The 21,543-nt window shown below is 44.5% G+C and overlaps 1 protein-coding gene across 2 annotated transcripts in view; it reads left to right on the top strand.

The window, feature by feature from the left end:
• Positions 1-21,543, top strand: part of LOC115528104 (citron Rho-interacting kinase) — a 131,117-nt gene that overhangs the window by 42,016 nt on the left and 67,558 nt on the right. Inside the window, exons 5-13 of one of the 2 annotated variants that reach the window (XM_030335930.1) lie at positions 3,629-3,734; positions 4,645-4,788; positions 6,024-6,143; positions 10,753-10,923; positions 11,223-11,273; positions 11,794-11,847; positions 14,402-14,542; positions 16,340-16,465; positions 19,832-19,927. In XM_030335930.1, coding sequence (XP_030191790.1) covers positions 3,629-3,734; positions 4,645-4,788; positions 6,024-6,143; positions 10,753-10,923; positions 11,223-11,273; positions 11,794-11,847; positions 14,402-14,542; positions 16,340-16,465; positions 19,832-19,927 — 1,009 coding nt within the window. Of the gene's footprint in view, positions 1-3,628; positions 3,735-4,031; positions 4,513-4,644; positions 4,789-6,023; positions 6,144-10,752; positions 10,924-11,222; positions 11,274-11,793; positions 11,848-14,401; positions 14,543-16,339; positions 16,466-19,831; positions 19,928-21,543 lie in introns of those variants that run through there. The other variant, XM_030335931.1, reaches the window with a different exon arrangement.

Raw genomic sequence — 21,543 nt, forward strand, 5'->3', positions numbered from 1 at the left:
GTAGCTTTTTTTAGGTGTGATTTTTATTCTTAAAAAAAAAAAAAAGATTTTCTTTAGCACCTTGCTTCTGAAGAGCTCTTAATTGCTGTACTTAGAACTTCTAAACAGTGAACATTTGTCAAGCATCAAAACAGCTATCAAAATAGAAGGAGGGAGTTGGGCCTCAGGGACAAGGAGGGCGTCTCGCTGTCTCCCGTGAGTGCAGGTGGGTGGGGGCGCACATCCCCTGATTCTTGGCCCCATTAATGAGTGACCTAGAAACACTTTTTTTTGGAGCGGGGGTTGGTGAATAAGCAATCAGCTTTTGTCCCCATAGCAGCGCACCTTAAACATTGAACACAGCTGGATCCTGTCCTCCATGTGTCATCGAAGTTTTGGGGCCACTTCCCACCCCAAGATCCCATACCCCCTGTCTTGGTTCTTCTAAAAGGGGCTGGTTCTGTACTCAGGTGCAGATAGTTGTGACCTCATCTGTCATCCCTGCCCCAGGTCAGTGTGTAACTGAGTGACATGTGAGTACCTCCTGATTACTAAAGGACCAAGGACCCCGTCTATGGACCATCCCTCCCTCAGGTGGTTTGGGTCTTCTCTAGCCTACCCACCAGAGTGATGTCAGGAATAAGGAAGTAGCAAAGACAACCCAAGGCCACACCAAGCAACCCATTTCATCTCAGATGGAAAAGAAAAACTCTGTGTGTGTGTGTGTGTGTGTGTGTGTGTGTTTTGGCTAGATTTTAGGTGGAAAATAGGCTAGTGAGAGCTGCAGAACTTGATTAAAATCTTTAGCCAAAAGTAATATCTTAAAAAAGATTTATTTCTGGGGGTGCCTGGGTGGCTCCATTGGTTAAGTGTCCAACTCTTGGTTTCGGCTCAGGTCATGTTCGAGCCCCGTGTTGAGCACTGTGCTGACAGCATGGAGCCTACTTGGGATTCTCTCAATCTGTCTCTCCCCCTCCCCCTATTGCGCTCTCTCTCTCAAACTTTAAAAAAACAAACAAACAAAAAAGATTTATTTCTGGGGCACCTGGGTGGCTCAGTCAGTCAAGCGTCCAACTTTGGCTCGGGTCATGATCTTGCGGTTTGTGAGTTTGAGACCTGCCTCGGGCTCTGTGCTGACAGCCCAGAGCCTGGAGCCTGCTTTGGATTCTGTGTCTCCCTCTCTCTCTCCCCTCACCAGCTTGTGCGTGCTCTCTCGCTCTCGCTCTCTCTCTCTCTCTCTCTCTCTCAACAATAAATAAACACTAAAACAAAAAGGAATATTTATTTTGGGATTTCAATCCCTCTTGCCCATTTTTGTGAATAATCAATATTTGTTTTAATGTGAGTAATAGCAGAGAGCACTTTCAGCCCCCTGAGTTATACTATTTCAAGCAACTGTTTTAGACCTGCGAGGAATGTGCTATTTACACTATTGCATGGGTAGTGATGATAAAAATGGTAATGATAATAGTAATGGTTGACATTTACTGAACCCTTGTAATGTGCCAGACACTGTGCCACGAGATAAGCTCATTTAATCTCACACGAACTCTTTAAAGTAGGTTGAGAGTTATCCCCATTATACAGATGAGGAGACTGAGGCTCAGTGAGTGGCAGAGTCAGATTTTGAATAGAGCAGCATGACTCTGGGTGTCAATTCACTTTGCTGCCCTACAGTGCACATGTAGGGAGCTGTCCCTGGGGTCCAGTGAGCCAGCGCTGTCATGTCAGCCCTTGCCACTGACCAGGGTGAAAGGTCTGAGTTACCGCAGGAAATGGACCTGATATTGATCGGGAGGTAGTTTGGGGCATCAGAAAGCAGAACTTTCACCTGCTGGTAAGAAGTGAATGCTCGCTGACCCACCGCTCCTGCGGGTCCGTTACCAAAGCGACAAAGATGGGTATGTGGGGCAGCGGTGGGCTCTGCGCACGTCTGTCTGAGCACAAGAGCCTTTCTGTTCCCTGGGCCCTGCCCTTCACCGGTCCTGGTGTTCTTGTCTAGGGTGCCGACCACCGTGGGCAGCCACCCTGGGTGATGGGTATCCTCTCCGCCCATGACTAACGGCTTCTAGGGATGCGGCAGTGTGTGTGAGGTACATGTCCACATGTGGGTGAGTGCCGCCTTTTTGTGGAGAGGGCCTCCTTCTACCCCTCTCTCGGGAGGTCATGCTGCCCTGCTTTGTGATCTCACCCTGGGAATTCTGTTGAATGCATCAGTCAACCTCCACACTCACTCCAGCTCTCTGTGAAGACCAACAGGAGCCATTTATTAATTGGCAGCCTCCCCATGTATAGAATGAGGATAATAAATCGTATCTGCCTCATAGAACTATAGAGAAGAAAGAGTCAAGACATATCTAGCGTTAGACCCAGAGCCATGTGGGTAGTCCGTGCTCAGGAAGTGTTCCGGTTTCCTGTTGCTGCTGTAAGAAGTCGCCACAAATAAGTGGCATAAAATAGCACAAATGTATCACCTTATACTTCTGGAGACCAGGAATCCAAGATGGGTTTTGCTGGGCTGAGATCAGGGTGCCGACAAGGCTATACTCTTCAGAGCCTCTCGGAGAGAATCTGTTTCCTTGCCTTTCCTGGCTTCTAGAGGCCGCCCAGATTCTTTGGCTCGAGGCCCCTTCCTCCACCTTCAAAGCTAGCAGTGTAGCATCTTCAATCTCTCTGACTGCGACCCTACTTCTGTTGTCACATCCCCTTCCTCCTCTGCTTTGGTTTTCGAAGGACCCTTGTGATAATGTTGCATCTGCCCAGTAAATCCAAGATAATCTCCTCCATCTCAGAATCCTTAACTTAATCCCATTGCAGAGTCCCTTTTTGCCACGTCTGGTAACAGATCCACAAGTTCCAGGGATCGGGACGTGGGCGTGGTGGGGGCGGGCCCACCGTAATATGCATTAGCTGCTCTTACAAAATGAAACAGAACCAAACTGGCTAGCTTGGGGATACAAGAGCCAGTAATTTGATCAGCACAGTTACTAATGACATTTGTTAGGCACATGCTGTGTTAGCTCACTCTTGCCTCAGGGCCTTTGCATCCGTTTTCCCCCTTCCTGGAGCTTGCTTCTTTCCAGAGAATTGATGGCTGGCACCTCCTTACCCATCAGGCCCCAGATCAGATGTCACCACTCAGAGAGGCCCTCCCTGGTCACCTTTGCTTAGACCAGGACCGCTGACCCCATTTCCTCTCTCGTACCATATCACCCGTCTCCTTCCTTGACATCATCTGTAACCTTTGTGTGTGTGTGTGTGTGTCTGTCTGCCCTCTGTGAATGTCAGCTCCAGGAGGGCAGGGGCCTTGTGCATCTTGTTCACAGCTGTTCCAGGACCTGGAACAGTTTGTGGAACAGAGCAGGTGCAGAGTGCCTATCTGTTCATAGATGGCAACCAAGGCTCAGAGAGGCTGAATCATTGCCTCAGGTCAGCGGCGACTGAGTTTGCACCCAGGTCTGTCTGCCTCCAGAGTTTTTGCTTCTGTCCAGCTCTGTGCCTCGTGGCCTTGATGTCATCAGAAGCTTCTCAGGCCAGCTCTGTTGACGGCCACAGAACTCCGGCAGGTCTGTCCTCTCTGCCGCAGTTTCTGAAAGCGGCTTTTTCAGAACCATCTGCTGGCCACCTTAACGCTGGTTTTCGTATCTAGGTCTGTTGTGTCAAGTCTGGACTCCCCTGCCAAGACTAGCTCCATGGAAAAGAAACTTCTCATCAAAAGCAAAGAGCTGCAAGACTCCCAGGACAAGTGCCACAAGGTATTTATTTCCGCAGCCGGCCTCCCTCCTTGCTCCAGGATCCTCCCGTCAATCTATGCCAAGGGATCCGCCCGGGGCCGCTGCTGGCGCTGAGCCACCTGATCCATACCCAGCGGGCGAGGCGCTCCCTCCCTCGCTGAAGTCTCGCCTCCAGCAGCTCAGAGGGAGATGAATTCAGGCCTTGACGTTGCCGTAAATCCTTTAAATCTTAACCAGAGGAGGCCCTGGATTTAAAACGGCCCGTTCCTCAGCATGACCCAGCCAGATGTCTGCTTCTTCCGGCAGGTGGCGTGGGTCCTCACCTGTGGCCGAGATGCATCCCATCCGCTTTGAGTGATGCGAAGTCTCTCTTCTTAGTCCTTTAAAACTCCTGCTTATGTAACTGCGGCCACTGTGTTGACTATGCTCAACGTCTCTTAACGCTCACTGTTCCTGCCTAGGGGCAGCTCTCTGGAAGCTCATAAAACCCACTACTTGCCTGGGACTCCTAAGAGTGCAGACGAATACATATCTCCTTGCCCTGTCCTGGATTTGTCCTCTAGATCTTTGCAAGGAGATGGGGGGGATCAAGATGGATTTGGGATAAAATTAAAGTGACGTGTGCAGAAAGCCAAACTAAACCCAAAAAGCATACAGGTGAAAAATGATGATTGTGGCTTCCTTGCTCACTGGGCTAGAGAAGTGACCAAGTGTGAACCGAGTCTTGGATGAGAGGAGTGACTTAGCATTGGTGACTGTCCTTACGAAGAACTGTGCACTCCCGGGCGAAGAAGCAATGGTATCTCCTTCCCAACCTTTGGCGAATTAACGCCAGCCCAGACCACCAGGTGGTTTCGGCGGCTGCTTGAGATTTGATTGCTCCTGACGAACCTCCACGGGCCCTTTTAACCTGTCGATGTGTCTGTTTCAGATGGAGCAGGAAATGACCCGGTTACATCGGAGAGTGTCAGAGGTGGAGGCTGTGCTTAGTCAGAAGGAGGTGGAGCTGAAGGCCTCTGAGACTCAGAGATCCCTCCTGGAGCAGGACCTTGCTACCTACATCACAGAATGCAGTGTGAGCCTTCCCCAAAGTCCCCTTCCCTCGGAGGTGGCACTTCCTGTCGTGTGTGTCTCATCCTGTTTCATGACGGCTTCATGAGGCACATCACAGCCAATGGCAGACAGTAGAGAGAGAGGGAGTATTCAAAGGCAAGGTGTGTGATTGGCAGTGAGCCAGGCGGGAGGTCCCAGAACAGCGAGACTGGGCTCCAGGAGTCCAGGTAGGCTGCGGAGCCTGGATACTGTCATAGTTGTCACCGCAGTGAGCTACAGAGGGTCCTAACACCTCCCGTCCCGACCTCTCTGGTCTATATCCTGTCCAACACGATCAGCCTCAGGAACCCAACTCTTAAATAAACAAATCCGCCCAAGATCAGTTTTCCATCGCCTAGAACCAGTGTAGCAACAAGAAGACTCAGCCTGTAAAAACCCAGACCCTCTGTCATTATTTACCATGTGACTTTTTTTTTTTTCTCCTTTCCTTCACAAGAGTAGACTGTCTTCTCCATTGTCTCGTTAAATTTTTCATTCAGGTGTTTTTTTTTAATGTGGCCAATTAAACAGTCTTAAGAAGTTGAATCCCACATTTTTCAAGTTTTTTTCACAAGGGAGAAGGAAATCTATAGAACGTGGCTGATTAAGAATAACTGCTATGTTTCCATTCCAGATTTGGCTGCCTTTCAGTGGTGGGTGAAGTTGTATTTCAGATATGTATTTCAGTGCCACTGAAGCATTGAGGGAACCTTATGGATGAAAGGTGTCCAGGAGACGTAAGCCAGGAGGTGGAAATAGACTTCTCGGAGTCTTAAATGACAACTAGGGAAGAAGGAAGTCATTGCTGCTTTGAAAGAGGGACCTATACCGGAGAGCCCTCTAATAACTGATATTCCAGAAAAGACTCTGTAGCTGTCCCCATGGTGGTTTAACAAAAGGCTAAGGGACCTCATTGGTTTTTAGTCCTGAACGTACAAGTAAGTATCTGGTAGGACAGGTAGATGGCGGTAGGAGGCAGGTTGTGATGAAGTTTCAGGCTGGACCCACGAGGTCACAAGGTTGAGATGATGATTCTTGAACCAAAGGGTTTTTACAGGATGAAAACCGGAGCCAGCAACCAACTGGAAGTTGTCAACTTTGCTCCGTCACCCGAAACCGTCTTGGTGTCCGCGAAGCAGCTTGCAGCTCCCTTAATGAATCTTTTCAAACAGAGCAGGCACCACAGGGCATCCCTATTAAAATTTTTGCTTTCCTTAGAGCTTAAAGCGAAGTTTGGAGCAAGCACGGATGGAGGTGTCCCAGGAGGATGACAAAGCGCTTCAGCTTCTCCATGACATCAGAGAGCAGAGCCGGAAGCTCCAGGAAATCAAAGAGCAGGTATGACCTGATGCTGGGGAGCAGGGCTGCACCTCGGACCTCTGATTCCAAGAGCGGTGTGTTTGGGCGGGTGGGGGGAGGGTGGAGAGAGGGAAGCGGGGGTTGGGAGGAGGAGAGAGAGCTATGTAGGTCATTTGAAAACTAGATTCTCCATGGTTTATGTAAATGGTGGAGCGCGTGTTCTAGCTCCTTTTGAGGTCTGCACCCCATCCTGGCCACTCATTTCACTTAAAGGTGTAGGTTTAGAACAAAGGTAGCCAAACTGCGGCCTATGGGGCGAATCTGGCTCACCACCTGTTTTCCATGGCCACACGCTCAGATTGATTTTTGCATTTTTAACTGGTTAGGGGGGGAAAAAGAAAAGAAAAGAAGAATATTTCAAGACATGTGAAAATTATACGGAAAATTATGTGGATGCTTGGTTCAGCATCCATAAACAAAGTTTTATTGGAACACAGCCGTGCCCATTCATTTATGTGGTGTCCATGGCTGCTTATCACACTACAATGGCAGGGGTGGGTAGTTGGGACAAAGACCATATGGCCTACAAAGCAGAGATGGCTGACTGTCTAGCTTTTTAGAGAAACGGTTTGCCAATCTCTGCTTTAGACCACCAAAAAAATGAAATACTTTTACATAGCTTCTCAGATGCACTTTAAGTTTTTGGGAAAAGACAGGATAAGTCGTAGCGTCTATAAAGATATAGAAGAAGAGTTTGAGCAGCGAAAGCCGAGTCAGAATTAACGCGGGGAATCTGAGTGCAGAAAGCCATCCCCTGAGTGTTCAGAAAAGAGAATCAAGATGTTTAAAAAGCTTACTCTCTCTCTCTCTTTTCCTTTCTAAAAGGGTTTTCTTTTTAGATGGTTCATTTTTACTTCGCCTCATTGTTTCCTTTTTAGCATGGATTTTTCTGTCCTTTGAAGAAACTGTAAATAGAAACTTTAATGAAGAGATGGCAGTGAGCAATTGGAGAGCTGAATTATCAGCTGCCAGGCAACTCTCATTCATTTCAGGAAACCTAATGGAAGCAGCGATGGCAATGAACATTTTTGTCTCTGGGTGGCACAAACTTAGCCATCTGGGTGGTGCTAATACAAGAGACTCCTGCAAATCATTCGGTCCATTAACTCTTCTTTAAAGATGGAATGATTGTTTTGGGGACTTTGTTGGCCTGATCTCTTTATCACCTTAATATTTTAAAGTGGTTAGTTAATATCCTCCTGCTTGATAAAGATGTTATAAATAACCTGCAAAGGAAATGTTGCAATCTGTTCTGAACACCAATACTAATCTTAGAGATTTTGAAGGTTACAGAGAGTTTGAAAAATCTGCTCTGACAGTTGACTCATTGCCCCTTTTATCAACATAGTTTTTCATCCTAAAAGTTTCAAGAGATAGGATTCTTTTTCTCCCATTAGTTCAATGTGTTTTGGAGATTTGCTTTTTGGTGACATCCTGGGGAAATGAAAGCTGCATTTGGCCAGCAGAGGGAGCAGCTGGTGTCCGTGAATTCCATAGAAACTGGAATTATCAGGACATTTTGAAAAGGTACATGCTGGTGGTTGAGTTCAAAGAACTGTCTTTGATGATTCATACCACAGTTGGCATACATGTGGAGGTTTAGATTTAATGATTGCTAAAAGTTCCACGGGGCGGGGCGGGGGGGGGGGCAGAAAACTTCTCAGTTTCGGATTTTATTTCTCGTCGGAAGATGGATCTATTAAAGTGAGTTTTGGGAGACCTCGATGTCTGCAGTCCAGGAGCAAGCATTTCCTGCTCTTCCGCAGACCCATAGTAGTTGGTTTGCAGCATGTCCATTCCTCCCAGATTTGGCATTTATTCCCCACTGTTTCTCTCAAAAGCTAATTTCCATACAGCTATTTATTATTTTATTTTCTAAACATTTTGCTTCTGCCTAGCTATCCCCTGTAGAGTGTTTGCATTTGGTGTAAAATAAAAACACCTAAGAGCCTCACATGACAGTTGGATTCAGGCACCATTACTAGAGATGACTGATGCCCTTTGCCCTTCCTCAGGAAGGGCAGTGGAAGTCTGGGTCACACAGAAGGCACTGGTGTTTTGGGATTTCTGACTGAATAGGACTATGTCTGATACTATCTTCCTATGATATCTGAGGCTCCATTCAGAAGACTTACTTTGTGTGGACCTCGAACGTTGTCCATGGTTCCCCATCTTGACCCCACTCAACGTGGCCTACAATCCATCCCATGCTGAGATACAACTGTTCTCTCTCCTTGGAAACAGATCTGATTCTTCTCTCTCAGACTTTTTCCTGAAGCGGGGATTTGGTTAGCTGTTGGATTTATAGGATTTCCTTGATATGGGCGGCATAATAACAGCAGCTCAACAGATGAGGTGGAATAAGCCGCGTGCCCCAAGAGCTCAGAATGCTGATAGAGATGTTGTCTGATTCTTGCCTTCCTCCCCCTGGGTGCTGACAGCTCAGGAAAGAGAAACGTTTTGAGGGGACGGAACAACTCTCTGTCCTTGCTCTTGACAAAACACGAAAATTACATTCCCTTCTCACTGACAATTTCCAGACAGAAAAAGGAGCTTGAGGATAAAAGATGCCCAAGATTTTCTCTCAGAACTTTGCTTCCACTACAGCTTGGTGTTTGTGCCTGTGAGCAGGGCCACAGTAGTTTTAGGGACCCATAAAATGTTTACCTTTTTTTTTTTTTTTTTTAATCAGAAGATAAAAGTTGAGCTTTTAGGTCAAAGGAACTTTTTCATAGATAATATTAATGTTTTTGTCTTTATATGAATGCTGTTGTAAAATACAGATTTTTTTTTTAAAAAAGGTTTATTTTTGAGAGAGTGGTGCACGTTGGAGGGGCAGGCAGAGGGGGACAGAGGATTTGAAGTGGGCTCCACACTGACAGACTGATAACAGCGAGCCAGATGTGGGGCTCGAATTCACGAACCGTGAGATCACAACCTGAGCCAAAGTCAGACGCTTAACCGACTGAGCCACCCAGATGCCTCTAAAATATAGTTTTTAATACATTTTTTTTTAATGGAGGAAGGGGTGCAGGAAGGCACGGTGCCCAGAGCCTTTCGAAAGTCATAGCGCATTTCTGACCAAGGGGTCTAGAAAGTAACAGGTGTAAATAAAGGATATATCATTTCACATAATTCGGTTCATGTTCCACTCTGTCAGTTCAGATAATTGTGAGCAGCTTATGAAGACCTTTGGTTATATAACCCGTGTCACCCACTTAGTATGCATCACCCAGAAAACCTGGTGCCCCGTGACTTCTGGGCTTGACCTTCAACGATAGTATGCTTATGGGTGGGAGGGAGTGAAATGAGACCGTGCTCCACTCTGGACTCATTTTTTTTCCCTTCCCAGTTATACAGAGAGGTGTGCTTGCATGGAAACTATCCAATTTTCATAAGAATATCACCTCGACTTTAATGTGCATCTGGGGGTATTGCTTGGTACAATGGGATGAAAGGTTTGCTTTCTACCCTGCTACTGAAAAAACCAATTATTGTTTTTACTGGTTAACATGTCCTTGTTCAAGTGATACCGCTTCAATTATTTCTTGGGAGAACAGATCTTAGAGATGTATATTGTGAGTATCAAAGATAGTCTTGATTCAATTCCTTGTTCTTTTCATTTTGTATCCCTACCCCTGCCTCAAGGCACCTTTGACTGGCTCCATTCTCATTCAGATCCTAATATGCATAAGCTTTGGTTTTGCTAACAGAGAATATTTTCATACTTCGCCCCAAAGTTTTCAAAACCACTGCCCATTTCTCCTGGTAAATCCAATTTTTGAAAAACCAATTCAAATGTTCTGTTTTGATTTTAGAAATTCATTTTGGAAAAGGTCAGGCTGTTTGGATCACTTTAGAGGTTTGCTCAAGGGAAAAAGATAATTCTTTCTCCGGAGTTGTCTTCACAAGTTATTTTGACCAGAGCCAGTGCTTTCTGACTCTTCCAGATTTCTGGGTGACTTGCATTTCAAGAGCAACGTTAAGTTCATCATTCAGTTTTGGGCCCAGAGAAATTAATGGTGAGAAACTGACATGATGAGTTTCACCTTCCAAGAGTCTTTCCATGGAGATTTCCAATTACCCCCTTGTGCAGTCTGAAAGGTTAATTTTAAAACTAGTACCATATCTAATTGTGTTAGGAGCACATGACTTCTAAAGGACAAATCTATATAAATGATTACCCTTGGAGGAAAGCTACATGTAAGCAGTTTATCCTGGTGGTTTAAAGAACATCCCTTTCAGCTCTCCTGTGTTGCAGATGCCTTAAGGTTCTGTGCTACTTGTGCAGTATTATTTGCTGAGAGGATCTTATTAGGTACAGGCACATGTGTTCCAAATGGTGTTACTAATGATACATGATCTACGTTAAAATAGTTGAAGGATTTAATGTTCTTTGCTTCTTCCTCACCCTCCCCACACCTCTCCCTTCTGCCTGTCGCTGTCCACCTTTTCCCCAGGTCTCTTCTCTGCCAGTCAGCCTTCAATGTGCATCTTCCCTCCGTGGTCCATGGTCTTCTGTCTTCACTGCCTGTCTTTTCTTTTAGGAGTTCTAAAGTTCGTCCTTCTTCCCTTGCCTGCTCTTTAGGAGTACCAGGCTCAAGTGGAAGAAATGAGGTTAATGATGAATCAGCTGGAAGAGGACCTCGTTTCAGCGAGGAGACGGAGTGATCTCTATGAATCGGAGTTGAGAGAGTCTCGGCTCGCTGCTGAAGAGTTCAAGCGGAAAGCCACAGAATGTCAGCATAAACTGATGAAGGTAGCCAGCCACCTGCCAGAAGGCTGTTTTGGGGGGTCGACTCCTGGATGGTCTTTGCAAGAATAAAGGGAATACTAGCTTAATCAGTGTGGGGATTAATGGAATACTCTGCAAAGCTCCTGGTCCTTATTTATAGAAGATAACTTATTTATCATCATCATCATCATTATCATTATTTGGCCACAGAAAACGGCCAAATAATTTCTATTTCTTGGTAGAAAGTACAGCAAGCGGTGTTGTCTTTATATGACTTTAAGGCTCTTGAGATTTCCCAATATGTTTTATCTCTTAAATTACAGGCTAAGGATCAAGGGAAGCCTGAAGTGGGAGAATATTCCAAACTAGAGAAGGTATTTTCCATTATTGGTGTTGCTATTTTTGGTAGATAATCTTTTAAATGCTATTCTCCATGGCCAGTCATTGCTTAAGAATGCTTTTGCAATGGACCGAGAACTCTCTTCTAGGTTTATTTTGATGGCCAATCTGTGGGCAAGCATGTTTAACTTAGGTGTGGTTCCAGGAGGGGTACAAGACACCTCATTTTTTATCATGCCCGATCAGAGTAACATACAAACCGAGACTCTTAGGAAAACACACGTGAAAATTTCTATAGTCTTAAGGCACCGGCAACTTCGATTCTCTTGCCGTACGTATGTTGCTGGTTCTAGGGAGATTGTCAGCATGGAGGTTTGCATTGGGACATTCAAAGCCTTCTCTGATAGGCCACTGGTCTTCCTCTCCATTAGTAGGCACTGGAAAACAGAACAAAAAGACCCCAGAGAAACCTTCAGAAAATAGAACTGCGCTAAATGTAGCAAGACGTTAATGCCAATTTACCTTTTGCTTTATTTCCCGGGATTTTAATTATAGATCAATGCTGAACAACAGCTCAAAATTCAGGAGCTCCAAGACAAGCTGGAAAAGGTAAGCCTGAGGTGATTTTTTTGGGGAACTTACCCCTCATTTCCAAATACTTTCGTTGCCTTGTCCCGGAGCCTGAAAGATGAGAGAAACCGAATTAGTCAGCCAGCACCGAGGAAAATGAAGGGGGAGTGAGCTATTACCTGAAAATATCAGAGCTCTGAATATAGTTTTTTTCCTTTTGAGACATGTCAGCAGTGTTTATTTTTAAAAACCAAGCTGTGCGAGACACTCAAGTAAAAGTTCTAATTATACTACGACAGAACCCAAGAGGCCAAGAGGCCAGCTTCTTTCCCTTCAGGGGGCCAGGCTCCCTGTTCTGCACATTTGTAAGAGAGGCAGGTGTTGTTCATGACCCAAACTGCTTTCAGTGAGAAACTGTGGGCAGCATTCCTGCCCACTGGAGGGCTGGGGGGAACTGGGGAGTCAGCTCGGGGTGGGGGAGGGGGTGCGTTTGGTTTACACCATCCTGTGCATTGGTGGCTAATGACCCTCCTCTCAGCCAAACACTGGAAATGCCAAAGAAAAGACCGGAATGAATGTGATTCTGAGACATGCCTGTCGCATCAGGAATGCGAATGTGTTTCCTGGCGTGGTTTAATAGAGCCTCTTCTTACTTTTTTTCTTTTAAGTTGTGGTTAAAAAGCACGTAACACTAAATTTACTGTCTCTGAAGTGCTGTCATTTTAAGTATAGAGTTTGGTAGTGTCGTGGACATTCACATTGTTGTGCAGTGAATCCCTAGAACTTTTTCCATCTTGCCAAACTGACTCTTTACCTGCTAATTCTCCTTCCTTCCTCTCCCTAGCCTTTGGTAAACCACCGTTCTCCCTCTGTTTCTGTGATGTGGACTACCTCAGATACTTCCTATGAGTAGTATCATACAATATTTGTTCTTTTGTTAACTGGCTTATTTTGCTTAACGTGATGTCCTTGTAGTGTGACAGGATTTCCTTCTTTTTTTTTTTTTTTAATGTTTATTCATTTTGAGAGAGAGAGTAGGGTACAGGCAGAGAGAGAGAGAGAGAGAGAGAGAGAGAGAGAGAATCTCAAGCAGGTTCCGCACTGCCAGCGCAGAGCCTGACACGGGGCTTGATCTCAGGAAGCGTGAGATCATGACCTGAGCCGAAATCAAGAGTGGGACGCTTCTCCGACTGAGCCACCCAGGCGCCCCAGGATTTCCTTCTTTTGAAAGGCTATGTGTGGTGCCTGGGTGGCTCAGCTGGTTGGGCATCCGACTTCGGCTCTGGTCATGATCTCACGGTTAATGGGTTGGGCTCTGTGCCGACAGCTCGGAGCCTGGAGCCTGCTTCGGATTCTGTGTCTCCCTCTCTCTCTGCCCCTTACCAGCTTGCACTCTGTCTCTCTCTCAAAAACAAATAAATAAACTTAAAAATAAATAAAGGCTGTGTGACACTCCACTGTGTGGATAGACCACATTTTCTTTCTCCCTTAATCTGCCCCTTCTTACCTATCCTTGAGCTCAGTAATGAAAGCCTCTCCCATCCTGTTTCAGCTAGAAGTTTGTATGAGGATTCATGTTTCCGTCTAGAACTGTGTTCTACACTACAAGTGTGATGCCAACCACACATGTCAGCTCCTGGTGTAGTTTTAAATTTTCTAGTAGCCACATTAAAAAGGCAAAAAGAAACAGATGAAGTTATTTGGATGATACAGTTTATTTAATCTGATATATCCAAAATATCATTGCTGCATGTGTCAATACTAAAATATTTACACTGTTTCAGCTTTTAAATGAATTAAAACATAAGTAAAACTGAAAATCAATTTTCCAGTCACACCAACCACATTGTAAGTGCTCAGGGGCCATGTCTAGCTAGTGACTCCCATATTGGATGGTGCTAGTGTTCAAGTTTTCTTTGCAGTTTTTGCTTTTTAGAAATCATATTTCAAAGCAGGTAAGTGTGAGACTATTGGTTTCTTATGCTCAGATCTTTGCTCCGATGCTATAAGAGCTACAGTATAGTCAAGACCCAAATGAAAATTAACTTCCAAAGGTTTAGCTGTTTTTTTCTTTCAAGCACAAATTTATGAATTACCAGTGCATCTATGGCTGTTATATCCTTTGACAGGTATTTATTTGAAAAAAAAGTTTAAAGTATAGTTTTTATTTTGTTTTCTTATAAAAGTAGTAAAAAAAAATCCCTAATTAGCAAAGGAGATAATTAAGTAAGGTGAAAATTAATGCTGTGAGGCATTAACACCTGGGCAGATAAGTCCACTAGACCCTTTTTGTTTACATTTACTACGTTGCACTGAAGCTAAGGTACTAATGATCATCAGATACACCTTTATCTGCGCACCCCAAGAAGGAAAAATTGCTGTCCATTTTAACTGTAAGATGCATTCCAAATTCAGTGATGTGCGCTTGGGCATAGACAAAAATACAGAATCAAGTGAATGTTTACAGGTTTTGAAAATGGATATGATACATATATACTTCGCATTACCTGACTTTTCTTGTTGAGGAGATTGTCACCATCTTTTCATGTGAGTAAGTCTGGCCATCTGTCTCCTGTCCCTCCTCTCCGGGCAGGCTGTAAAAGCCAGCACAGAGGCCACTGAGCTGCTGCAGAATATCCGCCAGGCAAAGGAGCGAGCCGAGCGTGAGCTGGAGAAGCTGCAGAACCGTGAGGACTCCTCTGAAGGAATAAAAAAGAAGCTGGTGGAGGCCGAGGTGAGCAGGGGACCTCAGCCCACGGTGGACTGAGCCTGGGTCCCGGTGTGGCCGCCTGTGAGCTGCTGACCAGCTTTGGGCCGTGCGGAGGGAAAGACACTGCAGAACCACCTCTTGCTTATGTCTGACCAAACCACTTTCCCTTCTGCAAATCCTTTGAAGCTTGAGAGGAGTGGCAATGTTTTCCCCAAAAGGGAAAAAGAGATGGGTCACAGCAGCTTCAGGTAGAAAGATGTTCTGCTAAAAGCTTTGCCTTTCTGTTTTCCTCGGACCTCACTATGCTGCGAGGATTTATGTTCAGTAGATGAAGTGTAATTCCATCCTGAGTTTTCTTCCCTCTGCACCCTTGTTTTTCCTTGCCTCTTCCCCATGGTGTTAATAACATTATTTTTCAAGGCTTCACCTGTTACCCGTGTGTCGTTGGCCCCCAGGCCTAGATTTTGGGCCTCTTCTCTCCCTCGAATTCTTTGTTGTTGTTGTTGTTGTTGAAATCTTTGAAATAATTGTACAGGGAACACATGAGTATCATCTTGTTGTAAAAAATTTGAACAGTACTGAAGAATATAGAATAAAAAGTAACACTTGCCCTTCACTCCGCCTCCCCGCCGCCGCCGCCTCCTCGGTGATGGTTCCACAGAACAGATCGGAGTTGATTTAACCATCCCCCCACCCCGTTGCTGGGCCCTCTGCTTTCCCTGCCTCGGTGCCGGCTGGTGCATCAACTCTAGAATGAACTCAGTATCTTCCCCCACGAGTGGGGCTCCCTTCTTAATCTCCTCATGCCAGCCAGGGCCACTGTCATTTATCTGGTCACCCCCTGGCTTGAAACTTTGACATCGTTGACTTCTCCTTGCCCCCCTGCCATTCAGTGAGCCACTCAGTCCTATAAATCCAGCCACGCTGTCTCCCCCCGCACCTCCCCTTCACCCCTGCTTGCCATTTCTGTGGGCCTCCTCGTGGTCCAGGCCTTCTTTCCCTTAGATGAGCACACTAAGTAATTTCTTGGCCCTCCGCTCCCCGTCTTCCCTTCCCCCCAGCTGGCTCATATGATATAAGACTCATGGGCCTCAACACAAGGCTCATCAGCACCCCCTGCCCCATCCCAAAGCTTTTAGAGCTTCTCTATGCCCTGCGTGCACCCCTCCGCTTGGTACATGAGACTCTGAACCATTTGACTCACAAGTGCCCCCTTTCAGCTTTTCTGCTACTCTGTCCCCTAAAGCATCTTATGCTGAGCCATGGGAGGCTTCGCCTCAGCCTAAACTGGCTGCCTACCCCTCCGTATTTCTGCTAATGCATCTGCCTTCATCCGAAGGGCCTTCCACCCTCACCTCCCACCCTCCGCCCTCCAAAGCTCACATCTCTGTGACTTCTCCCTTCAGCTTTCGGTGAAAAGGCCTCTCTCCTGCCTGCAGCCTCCCACAGCACTCTGTACCTATTTTCTGTATGGCCCTTCCCCGTCTTAACCTATATTATGTTTCTTTGTGTTTGTCTTATCTTTTCCAAGGGCAGGAATTATGTCGGCTTCGCCTCCGTATTTTCCGTGATGCCTAGTGTGATACTTTGCAGATAGTAGGTGCTTGGTAAATATTTGAATGAATGAATGCACTCTTGTAACCCACACAACCGAGTACTTGGATTCTAGAAATCTTATTTTTTCTCACTGTTGCTTCGGATGCCCGAGACTTCTCTTCCTGCCTTGCGCGTATGCTTCTCGAGGCCGCTCTCCCTCGGTGCAGGCGCTATGCCCATAGCGGTTACTCCATTAAAACTCTCTGATTGATTCATGATCTACAGGAACGCCGCCATTCTCTGGAGAACAAGGTAAAGAGGCTAGAGACCATGGAGCGTAGAGAAAACAGACTGAAGGATGACATCCAGACAAAATCCCAACAGATCCAGCAGATGGCTGATAAAATTCTGGTGAGCAGGAACAAAAGCTGTAAAGTTAAAAGACCAACAGGTTAGAGGTTGCAGAGGGAAGGGGGTGAAAAGAAGAACGGCCTGCCGTCAACAGGGGAGGTATCTCCGAGTAGGCGAATGGAGAGAAGTGGTTTCAGTGTCTGCCACATTCCTAGGATAGCACGAATAACGAAATGTCGGACGTTTCAGCACCGGTAACAGATCCGTAATTATTACTTTTCTGCTCTGTTTGCTACTGCCTGACATTTTAAAAACACGAACGCGCATCCTCTGTCATTTCCGTTAAACGTTTTTACGGGAGCATTTACGTACCACCATCAGCAGAGTTTTGTATGGCTGTTAACTTTGTGAGGCCAACTTAAAAAAAAAAAAACAAACAGCAGGGATTTAGACCTTTAAGACCAAAGCCCAGATTTTTGCTTTTGGAGAAGAAAGAAATTAGTCACGCAGGGTTGTTTTTCTCAGAGTAGTATTTGTCATAGATCCGTGTTCACCCACTCACTCTCTCTGCCACATTCCGTTATTAGGATTGTTCCCCGCCCCCCTCCTTAATTTCCTTAGATGTAGCAGGTCTTTTTTTAGGTTTGTAAATCATCATGATTCTGTTTTCGGCTCTGGTGACCAGATTAACTTCATCAAGGAAGCCTGGCTCTGGGAGTACTTGCAGATGTGTTGAAGTTTTGTCCCAGGCAGGTGAACTTTTTGAAAGGACTGTCCTTGGATCTCAGTCCCCAAGCCAGGAATGTGTGCCCCGTTTGGGAGTCTTAGTGATGACATGGAGTCTGTTCATGGTCCCTTCCCTCTGCCCCTAGGGGACCCTCTGGGGTGGGTGACTGTTCCTTTCTGCCATAAGGAGGCGAGGCGGTGAGCAGGGCCCTGCACCTCTCTCTGTCATCTCTGCATCACTTCTGGGAATTGAGTCACCTGCAGCCAAATGAACTCAAGAATGGCCAACTTACAGGCCTGCCCTTAATACCAAAACTACCCCCCAAGCCCTTCAAAACTTTGCCTGTCTATGTTTGCATATATGCACGAAGATACGGATGCTCTTGAGCAAACAGGTGAAAGAGAGATTGGTTAAATTGTTTTGCTTTGACACACAGTCTTCGTATATACGTCTGCACACAGAGGCAAATGTGACCGTTAGTCTGCCCTTTCTGTTCTCTTGTTCCCTCATCAGAGTTTCTCTTGGCGATTGTCAAGTGTGTGAATTTTATCGTGAGTAAAATTAGATCCCACCAAGATCCCACCACTCTATCCCTTGCTTGGTGCAAACAAAGTGGTTAAGTCTCTTGTGGTTGCAAAGTGTTTCTCTGTTTAATGGCGATGTGTTCATTCATTCATTCAACAAATATTTAATGAGCTTCTACTATGTGCCAAGCACTGTTCTAGGAGCTGGAAATGTAGCAGTGAACAACAGTGTTTGCATAGCAGGACCAAAGAGTCTGATCTTATACATATAAGCAAAGTTAACATTTTAAAAAAATGACAACAACAACAAAAAATGCCAAACCACCAAGAAATCAGATTTAGGATATCTACTTTTCCAAAGATTCACTTGCAATTAAAATGTAGGAGCATAGACTTCTCTGGACTTTTGGATTCTGTGTTGTAAACTCCCATCCATACATAGATCAGAAACTGGGTGTTAAAAGTTCTCAGGTTCAGGTATCTGAGCATTTGACCTATTTTTAGATTCTGCTTTCCGTTCCTGTGCTGTCTTAGGAGGACTGAAACTAAGAAAAGATGATTATCAAGTGATTCCTAACATAAAGAAAGAGCAAAACAGATTTCTTTGTTCAAGGGTATCTTGCCACCTGCCCAAGCACCTTTGTGGTTGTGCCTTCATTTATCGGAAAGTGCCTGTTGCTCAAGAACCATGTGCTGACAGGCTGTGAAATATCCAGGACATGGGAAAAGGAGGTCCTTAATACTGTTATATAATGATGGTGCTTGGAAACAGATCCCAAATGTCAATTGCTTTAAAATATTTGCTATTCTGATAAGACTTTTCACAACAGGTAATTGGGGTTCTCATGACAGCAAAATCTTTTGCTTAAATGGAAGAAGTCATTGCAGGAGATCCTTTAGTGCACATAAAGCCCTTAAAGTATGTTTTTATTAATTAAAATCCTGTTTACATTCAACTTCTCAAGATCACATCTGTTGCATTGCAATAGATCTTGTGCACCTGCTCTTAAAATTGAACACTTTACTGGCCCCCGAAGCAAAGTCAGTGCTGTAGACTTTAGAATTTCAAAAGCTTAATCAGTAACATTTTATGTGCATGTGAATCTGAAAGTATTTTTTCCCCATTTTATGGGCACATCCTGTATAATTTCCTCATTCTTCAGAATGCTCATAATTACTTCCACTTCAAGGAAAAATTTCAAAACAATGTGAAGAGATGAAAACTTGGAGTGATAACTTTTGATATTAGTAATTAACTAATGGGTCCAGATTCACAAGAATTAATGTAGATGCAGATATCTGCAGTTTACAGAGTGTTTCAGTGGATTGAATGCCACCTTTTGTAAGAATCAGTTTATGATACATTAGCAAGTGAATTGGTATAATTTTCAAATGAATTACAATTTTGTTTAAAAGCAGAAATCTTAGAATGAAGGGAACATGGAATCCAAACTATTTATATTCCTCCAAATTCTCTTCCCGTCTTTAATATATATGCATACATATTTACGTCATTATTATCAGTGTATTTTATGTTCTACTGTTTCCATTAGCTCTGTATCCTATAAACCTGATATGATGTGAATGTCCCCAGACAGTCACATTCTCCACACACCAGTTAAAAAAAAGAAAAAAAATCATTCCAACTTCCAGGTGTTTGAACTGTAACATTAGTTTTCTTCACAGCTAGGGCTCTTGAGCAGTCACGTTGATAATCAGGAAAATATAAAATATTTTTTCTCATAAAAACGCAATTTGGAAGTTAAAAGAAATTAAAGATACTTTTCTCATTTAAGGGACAGTGAAAATGGCCTGAGGCTCAAGACAGTGGTCAGGGGCTTTGTGCTGCACTAAACTCTCAAATGTTGCCTTGTGACTGTCATTTCTCTGTGCACAGGTGAAGAGCTGCCTTTGTTTGTCTGACCTGTCACACTGACAGAGTTCTGATCCCAGCCCACCAGCTATGTGTGTATGTGTGTGATTACGTGGACCTGGAAAACCCAGGGCCAAGGATGGGTGGTGGTTTCCTTCCCAAGAGCCTTAGGGCTAGTAACGAAGGAACACGTGCCTGTTGCTTGTGGTACCGGTGCCAGAGTCATGTTTCCTGTGAATGTCTACACACATGAGCTATGTCTTCCCCTTTGCACACCTGACCGCCTGTTCTTTTGTGTCCAGGAGCTGGAGGAGAAGCACCGCGAGGCCCAGGTCTCAGCCCAGCACCTAGAGGTGCACCTGAAACAGAAAGAACAGCACTACGAAGAAAAAATTAAAGTAAAGACACTTTCTGATCTCCCCCAGCATTCTTCCTATGGCACGACATAGCTTCCTGGGCACTTTGGGTCACTTCTTGCTAGACTAGAGGACTGTTTGGGGTGAATGCTGTCCTCAGGCCATGGTGGGTGGTTTCGGGGTGTTACCCATGTGGGGGTCTTGATATGCAATGTTCAAAAACAATTTTTTAAAAAATTTTGTTATTAGTCTCAGTTCTGTCTTTAACATGTTTTCACCCCACTGTCATTTGGTCCATGATAATTTAGATTTAGCCACATACTCACCATTCTTTGCTTTTAATTTCCTTCCTGCATCTCAGACCTGATCCTTTTCCTTTTGTTTAAAGTATATCCCAGATGACTTTCTTGAGTGAAGACCTGCTGGTGACAAGTTCTCTGTTCTGTGTGTCTGAAAGAATCTTTGTATCATCCTCATTCTTGAAAGGTGTTTTGACTGGGGACAGAATTCTGCGTTGGCAGTGATTTCTTAGAACATCCTTTGAAAATAACATTCCATCGACTTTTGGCTTCTGTTATTGCTAATGAGAAGTCAGCTGTCAGTCTAACTGTTGCTTGCTTTGAAAGTGTTGATCTTTTTTCTTTGGCTGGTTTTAAAATTTTGCTCTGTCTTTTGTTTTGTAAAGTTTTGAGTGTGATGCATCTAAATGCAGATTTATTATTTATCTTGCTTGAGATAAACAGGACTTTTAAATATATTGGTATCTTTTAAATTTAACAAAATTTTTTTAATGTTTAGTTTTGAGAGAGAGACAGAGGCAGAGTGCAAGTGGCGGAGGGACAGAAAGAGACAGGGAGACACAGAATCTGAAGCAGGCTCCAGGCGTTGAGCTGTCAGCACAGAGCCGGACCCAGGGCTTGAACACATGAACCATGAGATCATGACCCGAGCCGAAGTTGGATGCTTAACTGACTGAGCCACCCAGGTGCCCCTATCTTTTATCAATTCTGGAAAATCATTGGTCACTATATCTCCCATATTGTCTCTTCTCCTTCCTTCTTCCTTTTTGAGAATTTGAGTAGGCATCATCTCTAACTTTTTTCATATTTTCCATTTCTTTCTCTTTTGGTGCACATTGTGGGTAAGTTCTGGCTGATTTTCTAGTTTACTAATTCTTACCTGTCAAATCTGCTGTTAAACCTACCAGTGAGTTTTAAATTTCAGTTACTGTATTTTTGGTTTCTAAACATTTTATTTGGCTCTTTTGCAAGTTTACTAGATTATTTAAGACAATAATTTTCTATTCCCTACATTCATTTTAAAGCTTGTCTTCTGTTTCTTTAAACACATTAGCATAGTTTTTTATGTTCTTTATCTGATAATTCCAATATCTGTTCTGTTTGAAGGTCTGTTTCTGCTCCACTGTTTTTCTTCGTTGTTTCTCATGGTGCCTGTCTTCTTGTGTGCTTGGTCAGCTGCTAATTTTCCTTCAAAAATTATTAATGAGAATTCTTTGAGACTTTGAATGCAGATGGGTGCCCCCTTTGGGAGTGGTTCTGGGCTCAGATTTCTCTATCTTCTTACTCTTTGAAGCTATTAAAAATGAAGCTCAAGTTTATTTGGTTCAGCAAATGCCTCAAGTTAAAAACAGCTTTTGT

This window comes from Lynx canadensis, chromosome D3 (assembly GCF_007474595.2).
Source record: "Lynx canadensis isolate LIC74 chromosome D3, mLynCan4.pri.v2, whole genome shotgun sequence".
Classification (NCBI taxonomy): domain Eukaryota; kingdom Metazoa; phylum Chordata; class Mammalia; order Carnivora; family Felidae; genus Lynx; species Lynx canadensis.